At 45.2% G+C, this 15,268-nt stretch overlaps 2 protein-coding genes across 2 annotated transcripts; both read right to left on the reverse strand.

Moving 5' to 3' along the window:
• Positions 1-10: 10 nt before the first annotated feature.
• LOC120324062 (E3 ubiquitin-protein ligase RNF4-like) lies at positions 11-5,001 on the reverse strand (the record flags this gene model as incomplete). Its single annotated transcript, XM_039385478.1, has 8 exons — positions 4,155-5,001; positions 3,768-3,933; positions 3,151-3,292; positions 2,292-2,371; positions 1,585-1,688; positions 1,128-1,197; positions 508-608; positions 11-89 (listed from the first exon to the last, which is right to left on the reverse strand). Coding segments are annotated over exons 2-8 (585 nt in total), but the record flags the coding sequence as incomplete, so codon positions are not given.
• A 2,838-nt stretch (positions 5,002-7,839) lies between these two features.
• On the reverse strand, positions 7,840-12,068 carry LOC113998741 (osteopontin-like). The gene is made up of 7 exons (XM_027741747.2): positions 11,883-12,068; positions 10,559-10,625; positions 10,408-10,458; positions 9,431-9,535; positions 9,234-9,278; positions 8,712-8,966; positions 7,840-8,263 (listed from the first exon to the last, which is right to left on the reverse strand). The coding sequence occupies exons 2-7, from the start codon at positions 10,610-10,612 to the stop codon at positions 8,009-8,011; spliced, it is 765 nt and encodes a 254-aa protein (XP_027597548.2). The 5' UTR covers positions 10,613-10,625; positions 11,883-12,068; the 3' UTR covers positions 7,840-8,008.
• Between the last annotated feature and the right edge of the window lie 3,200 nt (positions 12,069-15,268).

The raw sequence follows: 15,268 nt of genomic DNA on the forward strand, positions 1-15,268 counted from the left end.
CCCACAGAAAATGAAAAGGTGGCAACATGTGGATTCTTACCCCTAGGAAGCAATCCTGGTCCACCACATTTGTAAGGGTAGCACTGGGTCTTGTGGTAGAGTGAAGAGAGCAAGAAAAAAATTCAGCTGTTAATTGCACCACTCATCAGGGGTTAGTGATACACAAATTGTCAGAAACCAAAACATCCCTTATTCTGATCTAGCTACATCCCAGCCCAGCAACACAATCATTCCAAGAACTTGTATGTACTGCAAGCATTTCAGTGTATCTCAAGCCACAGTGTAAGATCCATCTGTTAATGACTTCATGAAGAGAGAAGAAAGATTTCTTCTGGGGTTTACTGGATTTTTTGGGGTTTTTTAGTTAGTTCTCTTCCAGACAGGCCACTACATCCCAGGTCTGGAGTTTTGCACAGAATCAAGCAGAACTCAAAGCCTTGGCAAAAACCTCTTTCCACCCTATGTCAGAAATTGGACTTTTAGAAAGTTACTTTATCTGTCACATACCCATCATTATCTCTTGGTTCCTCTTCATCATCATTCACCAGTGGCACAACTGAATTGTCTGCTGCACTGGAAACAAGTGGGTGCTCCTGGTTCTGCTCCCACTGATGGAACGAGGTACAAACAAAGGCAGTTTAGGAACCATGTGAAGCCCCTCCACCCTGCTCCCCTCTTTCAGATCCCTAATTGGATGTAGGCTGCAGCCAAATCTTTTCCTTTTTCTGCCCCAAAGAGGCAAATTCAGCAGTGATAGCCATAAACAATCCATGTTAGATGAACGGCTGCTGAAGAAAGGAAACCACAATAGGGGTTTGGAGTAAAGAATTCAGCTTTGATGCTGCACTGGCACCAGGCTAATAGGACTTGGAGTATCTGCAATCAGTCAGTATCTGCCAGAATAACAAGGAACCCACAGATGTGCCATCTTGGCAAGTGTTTCTCCCTGTGTGTACACCCCTGAGAAGTGACTTGGAGGGACGTGCTAGTTGGAGCTCCAAAGCAAGGTCTGTGCTCAAGCCAGCTGCCCGTAGCATCCCACATCAGCCAGCTGAGCTGTGCAGATCCCCCTCTGTCCTCTTTGCCCTCCCATAAAGCTGAAAGGATAACAACAGGTGGATCCATACCTGTGAGTTCTCCTCTATCCAAATTGGAGAGGTAACAGGAGCTGCTGGCCGTGTGCTAGAGAGAGGAGAACTTGAAAGAAAATGCAGCCATTAATTTCACTGTGCATGGAGGGTTACCAGCACAGAAAGTGTCAGAAATTAAAACATCCCTTATTCTGATCTAGCAACATCCCAGCCCAGCAACACAATCATTTCAAGAGCTTTTATGTACTTCAAGCATTTCAGTGTGTCTCAAGCCACAGTGTAAGATCCATTCCTTAATTCCTTAATGAGATAAAAAAGCTTTCTGCTGGATTTTACTGGTTTTTTGGATGGGCTTTTAAAAACAGACAGGCCACTATATTCCAGGTCTGAATTTTTCACACAGAATCAAGCAGAACTCAAAGCCTTGGCAAAAACCTATTTCTACCCTGTGTCAGAAATTAGACTGTAGAAAGACACTTCATCTGTCACATACTCATCATTATCTCTTGGTTCCTCTTCATCATCACTTGTCAGTAGCACAACTGAATTATCTGCTGCACTGGAAACAACTGGGTGCTGCTGGTTCTGCTCCCACTGCTGCAACGGGGTCGAAATGGAGGCAGCTTAGGAACCACATGTAGCCCCTCCTCCCTGCTCCCCTCTTTCACTTCCCCAATTGGATTTAGGCTGGAGGTGTTTCTTTCCCTCTTTCTGCCCTAAACAGGCAAATTCAGCAGTGATAGCCATAAACACTTCATATTAGATGAACACCTCAGTGAGCAGGAGTACCTTAAATGGATGTTGCAGGTAAACACTTAATATTTGAGGAGTCAAAGTCTTCCTGTCCTCTCCTTCTCTTTTTCTTTAAATCCCTGGCCTGTATGATGAGTATCTCTGGAATAACTTCCCTTTTAAATTGCATCTCCTTCTGTTACATTACCAATGACTGGTAAATGTTGTGCCCTAGTTCTGGAGCAACAGGCTCTTTTAAATTACTTTTTCACTACAAGGGATACTTGGAAGTGTTGATGTGTTCAGAGGTGCATTTGACTGGTAACTCTGTCTAAAGTGGTAAATCAGAGCTGTGTTTCAACCCTGGAGGTCAGGCTACCTAGTTAGATGCCAGAAGATAGGCCCAGGAGCACACGAGAAAACTCATTTGACTGCAAGATGGACAGAAGTGTGCCATTCATTACTTACCACAACAGAATCATCACCAGTTAGATCAATGACTTCAGGCTCAGCAGATTCGTCTGTGAGATCTATGATTTCGTCAACAGCTGAAAAAGAGAAATGGGCTGTCACTGTGGAACAGGCTGAGGTAGATTCAATTGTGCCTTGGGTCTCTTCTCTTCAGGAATGTGGCCAAAATTTCACTCCAGCTTTGCCCTCAACAGTCCACAGAGACCATTCCCAGCCCTGTTTTTTCACAGGTGGCAGTGCAAGAGGAACAGCAGTTGAACTTCTCACACAATCCTGTTGGATAACAATATCTTGCGGGAGGTACACACCAGCAGATGAATCATCTAACATAGGCTAATGTTTATCAGACAGAAAAAAACAGCCAAAACAAAACCCAAAGCAGAACCAGAATCACAGAGGGTATCCTAATTTTACAGTACCATGCTGCACATGTTCCCCTGAGGGATGGGGCACAGCTAGCTTTTCCTTATCTTCTTCCAGCTTCAGAGATCTCATACTTAGTTTGCCACCCTCTGTAGTGGCAGCTGTGGCACCTGCCAGCTCATCAGAGTTCATTCAGATGTCTGAGCAGCACTTGAGGACCTTTGATACACAGCTCATCTCCCTCATTTTAGTGGAAATTCTCTCTCATTCTCTTTCACATGAGAGCATGGAATCTCTCTCATTTTAGTGGACAATGTATCACAGCTCAGTCACAAACCCAAATGGTTGTGAGAAGGCTTGTTGTTTAGAGATGCCGTACGTGGCACTTCCTAAAATCCCATGTTTCCCTTCCTCCCCAGTAAAGGGCCTAGAAACTGGCAAAAGCATATGTTCAGCTGTATGTCAAACCTCTAGAAGCAGTTTCTGTTCTTACCAAGATCAAAAGAAAGCACGCGACTTTCTTCGAGGTCTATTGGCTCTGCTGCTGAAGCTTCACCTGCACTAGAAGCCAGCAGCCTGCTTCGTTTCGAAGCTTGTCTGGAATTAATGGCTCCTCCACGGCGCTTTCGCCGATTCTAAGAGAGAACAAAGCCTTAGCATTTCGTGGGGGAGTAATATTAACGGGGCCCTCAGTTTTGCAACACCAGTGAAAGTACACGAGGACACAGAAAACAACTCCACAACGGCTGGAATACACATTGAATGGTGCTCTGGGTCATTCCTACCCGAGCCCATTGCATCAAGGAAAAGACATCACCCCTGACCTCTTACCAGTTGCCTCACCAGGAAAAAGCCTATCCCAGTGGCTTGCAAATAAGAAGACTAGTTCACAATTCTATCAGGGTGTTGCTCACACTGTAAGCATTTCTGAGCTATTGCTAGCACCCCAAGAGATTCAAAACCTTCAGTATCCCAGAACATGAAGTTACATAAAGTTTTAACAGGCTTATCTTCCCGTGCACTTGCTAAAAACTCTTGAAATCCTTTCTAGAAGTACCCCAGAAAATATGTTTCAGAAATCAGATTTGTACTGAGTAGTAAAGTACTTACTGTGCTCATGGTGTCTTGTGATCTAAAACCACTGGAAAAGTCAGTGGGACAAACACCAAAAAAGGAATTTCAGGGAAGTTACAGCAATCGATCCCTTAGATTCCTTAGGTAGAACAGGCTACAAAGTCCTGATTTCTAGGAATCAGAGAATGATGTTCTTCCAAACCTATCAGAAAAGAAGAGAGGAGATTACCTATCTGGAATGCCTGTTCTCTTATATACCCACACATACTCTAAGATTCCCTTTCCCGAGTCACCAGTTTCTGCCCAAAGCTAGAGGGGAAATCTATGAGTCCGGTACTTGAGTCCCAGACACCTGCAGCTGGACCTGAAGCCCAGAACAGCCCCACAGCATCCGAAACATTTTCAAAGATCATCTACACTCACCTGTACAGTTAGTTGAGAATTTTTCTTGAAAATTATCAGCAAATCGCCTTCTGTTCCCACCAGGGACAGAGAAGACAGAGGCTCTGCACCTGCTTCCCAGCAGAGTATCCGCCAACTGCCAACTGTCGATGGAGTGTTGGGCTCCTGACCCCTCCGTGCGGAAGCCCGCATGGCAACCGTTTGGTAACATTCCATGGTCCGGTAGCCGGTGACCTCTTTGCACCCTCGTGGAGGCCCAGAATGCTTTGGCTTGGAAGGGACCTTGAAGATCATCTGGTTCTAACTCCCCTGCCATGGATAGGGACATCATCCACTAGACCAGGGTGCTCAGGGCCCCATCTAGCCTGGCCTGGAATAGCGCCTTCCAGGGATGGGGCATCCACAGCTTCTCTGGGCGGCCTGCTCCAGTGTCTCGACACCCTCACAGCTCTTCCTAACATCTAATCTAAATCTTCCCTCTTCTGGTTTCAAATCGTTCCCCCTTTTCCTCTCGCTGACTGCCCATGCGAAGAAATCGCTCTCTGCCTTTCCTATAGGCCCCTTCAGCCACTGGAGGGCCGCAGTGAGGCCTCCCCCGGAGCCCGCTCCTGTCCAGGCTGGACATGCCCGGCTCTCCCAGCCTGGCTCCATAGGAGAGGTGCTCTGGCCCTCTGAGCATCTTTGTGCCCGCTGCTTCCTTGCCCCTTCGTGCCGGCCCGGCGGGCACATCCTGCTTGTGCCGGGTCAGAGCCGGGCGCAGCCTCCGGGCGAGGCCTCACGAGGGCAGAGCAGAGGGACACGTCCCCCTCCCTCCGCCTCCCGCCCGAGTAACGCTGCAGCCTTTCGGTGGCTAAAGAAACCCCACCGAAACCTCCCCTCCCCCGTGACAAATCAAACCCTTTCTTAACCTTCTTCCTCCGGGTTTATTACTCTGTTGTTGAAAAGACTCGTTTTAAATTTAACCCTGATTAAAAGCAATTAAAATGACACCAAACTTCCCTCTGCCCCCCACCCCCCCCAACTGGTGAAAATCTAACAATTTAGATGCTTATTTCAAGTCTCTAAAGTCTTGAAGTTTTCAAGTGTTCAACTGTTCCTCTGCTGAGCATTTCACAACAGGGTTAGGAGGAAGTTTGCTGTGCTTCTGGGGACAGCACCTTCCCCCCCAAGGCCCTGCTCTGCTGTGAAAGATGACACAGGAAAAAAAGTGAAATTAAAATTCCATTTTCCTTCTAGCCAGTCTGCCACTGGACCTGCATTCAAAGGGGTTGGCTGGAGCTCTTGAGAGTGGCAGCAACCCTGTCTCGGCCCTGCTGGATGCGGGATGCTCCTCAGCTTCCGATCCCATGGGCACTCTCGGGGGTGGGGAGGATGGTGGCAAGTTGTCCAACACTGCGGATAGCATAAGGATATTTTCAGATCATGCTCTATGTGAGGAGGTTCATTTCTTACAAAAATTTCTCTGTTATTACAACTGTTGCTTTTAGGCCAAAATGTTGAGAGTTTAAGGATGGTTGGGGATGACTTCCCCATTTTTCTCAGTCCTGAGTCTGGGAATTGAAGGAAACTCATTTCAGTCATCATATTCACATCCTTCATTCCTCATATTTGTTGCTGGTTTCAGGTACTTAATTATTCATATCTGAAATATATATTTGGAATTGCTCTAGCATCTTCACATTTGTATATCAAGCATTAAATCTCCTTTAGGATTTTTTTTTTATCTAAGCCCTTTGGATCCAAGATCTTTGGAAAGCAAGTGTTTAAACTGGATTTACTGGAGTATGAAACATCCCATGTATTAAGGCAGGGACCCTGTCCACTCACACTCGAGGTGCAGCGGAGGTTGGCTGAGTGGAACCAGCACCACTTGTATTTCAGGGTGGGACTGGATGGCTTTTAGCAGGAATGTGTTATTAGGGGCAAGGGAGGAGAGAGCACTGAGGAAAAGGAGGGGTAGCTTTTAGTAAGTTGAACATTTGAAGGCTATCAGGCTTGATCTTCCTCAATGCTGCTAATGATCACAGCAGGGGGCTGAAAAAATGTTTCTTGTAAGACCCAACCCTTTTTAACTAAAGCCACTATTGAAAATACTCATCACTCAGTGGTGGAAGGGAGGGAAATCTCTTGCCCCTTCTCTCTGCATCCTACAAAAGCTGAAAAGGCCACATACCTGTTCTATCTCCTTCCATGTGGACCAGCTTTAAAGCAAGGCATAAAACCTCTGAAATACCCCTTGCCTTTCCATTTCATGAAGAAGAAGTTTACATCTCTTAACTTCCAAAAAGAAAAGGTTAATTATAGCCAACAGTGCAAACTAAGCCCAGATTGAGCTGGCTTCTATATTAATCACCCCGGAAAAACAGCATTGGGATTTTCACCGATGGCTATGGTTTGCCACCATTTTTTGTCAGAAGAAAGCAACTCATAAGGGAGAAATGCATGGTTCACTGGCCAGAGGTTTTCAGCTCTGTACTCTCCCAAATCAGGGGTACCCTGGAGATCAAAGCAAGGGTCATAAAATAATTTAAGAAGGGTGAATGTAGTATAAGATGTCATATACGGACATAGCCTGCTGCAGAGTGACATATGGTGGGTTATTGATGAGAGGGAGCGTGACACCTGGCTCCCCACACAGCTCAGCACAGGGATAGGATTGCACTCCCCAAAGCAACCCTGCACAGCAGTCCTTCTAAATCCACCATAAGGATGCAGGGAAATAGGCAAGGATTACCAAAAGAAGCCCCGAAAAGATGATAATATTCACTTATAATAATTTTTACTAGTCCCACTGAGAATTGCATTGCAATTCATGTGTCAAATTGTGCCTTTGCTTGACTATAGCAATGGTTGTGACCTCGGAATACATTTCCCAATCTCTTAACGGGGAAGTGCTGGTGGATGGTCTATTAGAGAAATACATATTGAGACAGTTTGAATTAAGTAAAAACATTTTTGAAGCCCTTGGTGGGAGGCAGTAGTGAGTGGCTTGTTCTGCAGAAGAAAAACTCAGGTAGGTTTCTTATTGCTGAGACTGATTTGCACCCTTCTCAATGGCCCTAAGTGCTTCTCTTGGCAAAGGATGGAGGCTTTGGAGCATCTTCCATCCTCCAAAAATCTGGATGTGCTCAGGGTCCCTCCAGTTGCCCAGGTTTGGCTGTCAGCTTAGCAGGAAGGCTGAGCACTGGGAGGAGGGGTTTGCTGGGGTCTGGGTGGTATTTCAGTCCATCTCAGTCCCTGCTCCTTGGCACGGGATGATGGCACTAAATAACTACAAGAGGTGAGGGGAAAAATCATTATTCTTCTATAGCTGTGTTCCTCTTTTGAGAGGTACTGCTTTCAGCTTCTCCCTCCAGCAGTCTGCTTTTGCCCTCTTCTGAAAAAACATGGTGTTATAAGGGGGACTTGTGCCTCTCCGGGCTGCCCCTGCTGTCCCTGCACAGCCATGAAAGTATCTGTGTGCTGAGCAGAGCTATTGGTGATGGGCACCACTTGGCCTGCTCTGCACAGTCGGTGTCAAGCTCTGTACCTAAAAACATACAGTTCAAAACTCCTTTTTAAGCTCAGTGCTAAAGGTTGGTGCCCAACACCCTGTTTGCGGTACCCAGCTTCTAAACCTGTGAAAGATGCCTTTTGGACTAATGCTTGCCCCTTCAAATGGTTTCTCAAAGCTCATAATTGCTTTTTAGACTTCTTTTAAGAAGCATTGTAGCAGTTCTTTGCAACTTCTTTGGCCTGAAGCAGTATCATGATAGTGAAATTGGGCAGGAGGAGATCACAGCTCTGGAAGAGGTAAGGCGGCTTCCTCAAGGGGTTTAATACCCAAAGGCTGAGTTCAGCAGGTTTCCTCAATGACAATGCTGCTTCAAGATACATCACTGGAAAACCTGTGCAGCTGTGTGTGCCTCATGCCTGTCGAATTTCTGCCTGCTGTCGTTTTCCATGCTCCGGTCAGGCTGATTGCTGTCCAGCTCGCTGCTGTCCTGCCCGTGGCTCTTGTCAGACCATTCCACACTGATGGCATGCTTCTCCAGGGAGCGGCGGGAAGCAGAATCCTCCTGGGAGAACCCTGCTCGCTGGCTGTCTGCATCCAGATCGCTCTCATCTTCCACAGTGGCATCATACATGACCTGTGTTAGAGAGCAAAACAAGAGCCACTGTCACTCCTGGGAAATTATCTATCAACAAGTGCTGCCCTACTGCACTAAAGCTGCTTAGGCTGAGGGGACACTCAAAGCTTGCATGGTAAATCTCTGCCTGGAAACACTAACTTTTATGGAGTTACATGAACCCTTCACATTATGAGAAATTAACATTTGATCCTGTCCTCAGATTTCATGTGTGTGAGTACATCATTGCAGTGTTGCATATCTTGCAGCAGCAGGCTACACTCTTGCCTTGGCACCATCAACACCCCTTGATTTGGGGTATCCAGACAAGGGAAATAGATTCCTTCGCTCATGCCTGCTTTCCCCTCACCAATTCTTCTCAAAGCTGACTCCCATAAAATAACATGTCCATCTTCAAGTTCACTACCCATTTCCAAAACCATGGGGACCACTGCTCAGTGCTGTTTACCTTTTTTGCATCTTTGCGGAGTTTGATAGACTTCACCAGTGCAGCCTTTGCCCTCATCCTGTAGGCCACGCTGTCGCCTCTGCCGGCGTTGTCTCCCCGGGTGAAAGGGAATGGGGGGAATGGTACAGTGACTGGAATGTCTGTGGGAAAACCCGTGACAACCTCATCGGATTCATCCGTGTCATTGGAATCATTATCGTCATCATCATTGTCATTCACATCTTCATGGCTTTTGCTTGACACATCAGGAAAGTGCTGGAAAACATTTATTATGCATCAGGCAAATGAACACAGATGTGAGATGTGCAGACTAGTATCTGTCCTGCTAGCCCAGGGCTTATGCAGTTTTGGGGAGCTATGTGCAGGCATGTCTTTGAATTCACCTCACCCTGCCTAAGGAGGAGATGCTATTTAGGGAGAGATGCTACTGCAAGAACTGCACTTGAATGAGGAAAATTGGTGTTGCTACACACTGGCTGCCCTGCAGCACTCGACTGACATAGTGTCGTTCAAAACACTTACCGGTTCCACTGGGACATCCACGCTTTCTTCTGAAGAGTAAAGGGTCTGAAAGCAATATAAACCTCCCTATTAGTTCAAAAAGGCACGTACAGTAGAGCTGATTAGCGTGTTGACTATTGTTTAAGCACTTAATCCTAACTTGTACATCTTGTCATGGAAAGATGCTCCTGCTTTCTCTTCTGGCTAGCTGCCCATACCTGCTGAGGTGATGCCAGGTCAGTCTGTGTGTGCTGCTGACTCTCCCAAGACTGAGAATTCCCACGGTCATGGTGATATCTGTGCAAGTGATGGCCCCTGGGGTCCTTTGAGAGAAAATAAAGGGGGGGAGACGGAGGTTAATCCACAAAGCATCAGGCAAAGCTGCCTGCATCACAACCTCTGTTTTCAGGCAGAGGTGGCATCTGCAATACATACTCCTTTTGCACAGGATGTGCCCTCAGCTATTCAGTGCAGTAGGAAGAGGACTCAGAAACAAGCCATGATGAACATTATACCCAAAGAATACAATATAGAAGATGTGCCTCTGCCATTGGCAGAGCCTGAGGAATTTCAGGTCAGTTTCTCCAGCTTGTTTTTGTTGAGTGGAATTTGGAGTTATATCTAACAATCATTGTTTCTGCTAATTCTGGGGTCCTTTTCCCAAGGGTGATTTATCTCCCTCATCATGAAGACTCTAAACTAAGTGCAGTAGTTGATTCTCAGAGCAAAGAATTGATTTTACATGGGTAGCAGCTGGCAGTGGAGTATAAATCAAATAGCTATATACAAAATTAATACCGTTCACTTACATCACTCCAAAAAATCATGGGAATTGGATTAAAGTGCTCTTCCAACACCAAATATTGTCATCTGATCCACACTAACAAATGTGGGCTGTAGTAGTTGTGCCATGCTATAGTCCTTTTCTCTTTTTAACTGGCAACTAACACATTTTTCATTAAGACAAAAGGTTTGCAGTGCTGGTCCAGAGATAGAACTAATGAAAGTCCTCAACCAGGACACCAGACACAGGAAAAAGTCTATGAAACTGGCTCCTAACAGCCAGGTGAGGACATGCCCTGCAAGCATCTACAATCATAAAACAAGTACCAGAAAATATGTATTAGAAGAAACAAAAAAAAAAATCAAAAAGTATTTATTAAAGATAATTAATAGAAAGACAAAAGGAACTTACATATTTTTCTTCGGAGCTGGCAGAAATGGCATGCTGCTTGGATTTACTCACCTTGAAGGGAGAAAAGAAAAAAGCATTTATCAGTATTTCTCACTAAGATGCAAAGAAAATAATACAAGTGATTGGTGATCCACATTTGTGATTTACTCACTGGCCATGCAGTGGTGATGCTGATAAGGCATAAACACAGAACTGCCACCTTCATTGTGATGTTTTACCTAGAAAATATTTTGGAACAGTGAGTCAACAAGGTAAAGTACCACAAAAATGCCATAGGTTTTTCCTTTTTCCCAGTGTACTTCACTGTGCTGAGAACAGCTCCCTGCTATGGACCCAACCTGCACATACTAATTTTTGTCTTTTGTCCTCCATCACCACCGCACACCCAGCTGGTTTGTCATGACTTAGCTACTCAAAAGCTGCAATAATTTTTAAGAGGCTCTGAGAAGAGCTGAGCAGCTGGTGAGAGTGGCCACATTGAGAAGGTGAACTGAATCCTGTCACCTAATGACTTGCACAGGCAAAGGAAAAGCTTTGTGATAGCCAAAGTGTTCTCAATATCAGCTTTGGTTTATCTTCATTCCTTTAACGTATTTTTTTTCAGAAGAGACAGCATAAAGCCAACTCAGTTTGGATTCTCTTGTCAGCAATTTTAAAACTAGTTTTCAGGGTTATTAACTTGAGTTTCTGAGTAAAGTGATATGAACATAAACTGCTTTTATTGATAGACCTTTATTTCCCCCTCCAGAAGTTTGAACAAAATAACCTGTGTTTCCAAACAAGAGATAACGTGAAATATCTGCTTCCATTGCAGTTTTAGCAATTTAATAAATTACTAATTCCTGCTGAAATTAGGAGAGTGCTGAGCTACAGTAAATTTTGGTGCTTACAGACCAGTTCCCAGGACATGGAACATCCCTGAGAAATTGAACCAATTCACTGATGAACAAGAGTCATTTAAAACTTTGGTAAATCATAGCAGGAAAAAAAAGGCTACTTAGGACATATTGAAAATGCATTAGTAAGGCTGGCCCTGAGACAGGACACTCTACTAGAGGTATTGCAATTTCAAGTTACACAGAGAAGGATGAGTGTCCCATCCATTCAGGATTGTGCAGCACAAACTGTGAGCCTGCCAGAAAAAACAAGGACACTGCCAGGCAGTGGTTACATGAGGGAGAAAGCTTTCTGTGTTCAAGCACCAGCTTTGAGTTTGCAGCACATGATTCAGTGGCAGAGTTTTCAATAACCTCCTCCTGACATCTATAAGCATGCAGGTTTAAAATTGTCATTATGTATAATACCTTGCATTGCTAAAGCAACCTTGCTCCTATAAAAACACACCTTTTTCCACAGAGCAACATCAAATGTCCCTGCCCAGTGAAGCAATTTTCAAAGATCTCCTGCTCAGTGTTTCCTTGACTAAAGCTGCAGACAGATTAGCACATGTCAGGTAGTAAAAGCAAAAAAATTACCTTTTCTGGTGCTGGAGGAGTCAGCTGCAGCAAGAGCACTCCTAGTGATCCCAGCAGCAGCTCAAGTCAGTTGGCTCCCAGAAGCTCTGTCCTTCTCCCCTTGTCCCCTGACTGCCTGACATCTCTGACCTTGGGGAATTTAAACCCTGTCCCAAGCACAGCCACCAATCCCCATGTGGCGGAAAAAGATGAGGTCATGAGGCTCCTGGCCGCTGTCCTGCCACGTTCTCCTACACTTCCTCTTTGGCTTTGTGGCTTTGGAAGCAAACAAAAACTACTCTATGGTTAAAACATTACTTATGGGCGAGATCATTAACCAGCAGGTCTGTTGTATGCACAGCAGTTGGTATCGTGTAGGAGGGCTTCGGGGCACATCTGTCCTCCTTTTGTGAAAAGGCAGAGCCCAGTTTCCCAGAAACCTGTTGTGCCCTGCTCTGTAGGGAGTAGGACTATGTAATGCTTTCAGGCAGTCCGAGTTGCTTGTGTTTGGCTTTTCCGAGACGCTGACTGTGGAGAAAGTTAAGCAGTTTAGTGGTTGAGTCACTGGTACAAAACCAAACCTACAGATTTCTGGTCCAGAACACCAAAACAACACACTATAGAGAAACAGCCCAGCTGGAGCCAAGTATACGTGCTATCGCATTACACACCCCCGGTGTTTATTTACAAAGCAAGCCAAGTCCGACTGCCATCCCTCCTTAAACATGTACTTGTCATGCCCAGAAATTGTCCCGGGATCAAGTCTCTGACGGGAGGAGGGTGTAAAGCAAGCCATGTGTGCAGGACCTGCAGTCAGCAGAGGAGAATTTTCTCTAAAGGCTGGGGAACTTGATAGTAGTACCTGGAGTTGCATCCTGAAGCCTCTGCTAGCTTTTTACAGTTTCACAAAGACTATAAACTCTAAACGTCCCCACCTCCAGAAGAAGAGAGAGTTTAATTCTACTTCAGCAGGGCACAAGTCACAATGCAAGGCAGGTGAAAGTCCTTAATTTTCTGAAAACACTTCTGTGTCCTCCAAGAGGGGAAACAGCATGAACATTAATAACCATTTCCCAAAACCCCACCGACATTGATTTGCACTGTTTGTGCAAGGGGTCGAAGCCCTCTAACCTACGGCTCCAGGGCAGCAGGTTACAGCATCTGGAAAACACAGCCCTGCCTTTCTCCTTGTGGCTTTGCTGACAACAGTCTGTTTTGACAGAGCAGGACTGGGTCAGGTGTGATGCTTTGCCCACATGCTCAGCTTTCTATCTCTACACAGGTCTTAAATTAAACCCAAAGCATAAGGAGGAGAAATCCTGACACTGCAAAAGTCAGCGGGGTTGCTGCGTCCTTGGGGCGCACAGGAAACCAAGGGAAGTTGTAACTGCTGGTCATCTTTTTAGAGGCTAATATTGGGATAATGTTCACTTCTCCCCTTTAATTTTTATTTTTTAATTGTTCACCACTGCATGGTGTTTGTGGCTTATCAGAAACTATTTGCCAGCAGCTGCCTTACCAGAAATATTTGGCAGACAAACTTGTTGCATCACCCTCCAAAACTGCCTCTCGCCACCTCTGAGCATCACTGCCCCATCAACTGCTACCATGCCATTTGCATTCATCTCTCATATTAATCAAAACTGGTCTGTGTTTAGCTAAGCTGACCTGCAATTTCCAGCACTTCATAGCCAAGTGCCAGAGAAATACTGAAAACTTCTGGAGCAAATCCTCCCTCTCTTTCGAGGCAGCTAATAGAAGTGGTCTCTGACAACCTCTGTGCACTTGCATGGGAAAAACACGTCCCTGTCAGCATCTAAAAATGATGACCCCAAGCCTCTGACAGGTGAGCCTACAGCATGCCAGGTCTGGGCTCTCAATCATGTTACTTTTCTTGATTATGTCTGTTGTGTTAAGCAATACTATGAAACTACACAAAACATCTGACACAGAACTAAGAAAATTAGCCCCAGTCACTTCATATGCATAAAAAGGCTACTGGGGCATGAGATAATCCTGGGCTGGTTTAGCTGGAAATCTGGAACTGCTTTCCCTGCTAAAATGAGCCTGGAGACAAAAAGGTGCTGAGGGGAGAAGATAGGTCCCACACCACATTTATAAATCTACTGCCATGCAGATAATCTTCCCCAAAACAACTGGGCTTGACAAAAATGTTGCATCCATCCATTTTATCACAGCTACCTCATAACAGAGATGTGAAATGAGCTAGGTTACAACTACTTGTATTGACAATAACATGCCAACCTAAACCATAATACTCTCAGCTTTTGCTCTCCTTTCTTAAGGCAGTTTGGTGTCTTGACTCCAACCCACTGATTCTTGGTGGGGCTTTGGGGGGCTTTTTCCTTCTGTCATTTCACCTGGGGAAATGCTCTGTGGAGTGGCTCTTAACCTGTATTTCACACCACAGCTGTCTCATGGGTGTGGTTTTGGGTTATTTTTTTTGGTCTGGTTTGGTTTGGGGAGGGTTGTTGTTTGTTTGTTTGCTTTCTGTTTGGTTTTTTTTTCTAGACTGTTGGCTGGACTTTCGCTTGAAAAGGAAAATTTTTTTTGCTATCTTGTGAAAACAGGATGGTTACTGAGAAGGTAATATATGCAATTTCTCAGCCTGGACACATGTTCTGTCTTGGTTGCCAGCCCCCACCTGTGTAGGTGACTCCTGCTCATATCAGCTTTACGTTTGGTTTAACAGGTTTGGCAAAGGCCCGTTGGCTGCTGATGGAGCAGGTGTAAAACAAGCAAACAACAATCAAAGCAGAGGTTTGAATTGAACTTGTGTGAGATTTGTTGGAAGAAGTAAAAGTACATCTTTCCAAATATGCAACCTGTAAAATCCATAAAATGCAATAGAGGACTAAAGAATTCCTATCCTAAAATACCTATTAAAAAGTTCCTTTACAGAAGGAAGCAGTGCTTTTCAGATATGACAACTTGCAGCAAACTTTTATCTTTTAATCCAAATAGACCAGAAATGTCAGTGTAACAATGCAACTGTCTTTATTTTTTCTTTCCTCTCCAAGCAGCAGGGAATTTGGCATTCTGATTGCAAATGCCCTTAAGTCAACCCTTAGTGTGCCACATCCAGTGGTGGTTGGGTAGGTAATGGCACCTGAAGTCCGTGACAGTTTATTTTTCCCTGAGGTTTCCATCCGCAGGATCTGAAAACTCCACTGATGAAATTGAATTTTTCAAGGGGAAATGCAGGATGAGCCCTTGTGGAAGACTCACATGCAGGGTAGGATGTTTCAGCAGCGACAGCCCCTGAGCTGTGAAGTACCACGGCCAGCTGGCAGATGGAGATGTTTGCAAGCACTGAAAGCAGAGCTTGGGAAGTGTAGGTCTTGCTTAGGCCTGCAGGCAGTTAGAGAAACAACTTGTGTGCTCAG

This window comes from Pipra filicauda, unplaced genomic scaffold (genome assembly GCF_003945595.2).
Source record: "Pipra filicauda isolate LSUMZ 115617 unplaced genomic scaffold, ASM394559v2 scaffold1017_size37543_pilon, whole genome shotgun sequence".
NCBI lineage: Eukaryota > Metazoa > Chordata > Aves > Passeriformes > Pipridae > Pipra > Pipra filicauda.

Bases quoted from the DNA above. Each gene is read 5' to 3' on its own strand.
- LOC113998741 (XM_027741747.2), bottom strand. From the start codon at position 10,612: ATGAAGGTGGCAGTTCTGTGTTTATGCCTTATCAGCATCACCACTGCA. The intron at 9,536-10,407 runs GTAAGTTCCTTT...TTTCTCTCAAAG, and splicing joins CCAGCTCCGAAGAAAAATAT to GACCCCAGGGGCCATCACTT. The intron at 9,279-9,430 runs GTATGGGCAGCT...TATTGCTTTCAG, and splicing joins ACCTGGCATCACCTCAGCAG to ACCCTTTACTCTTCAGAAGA.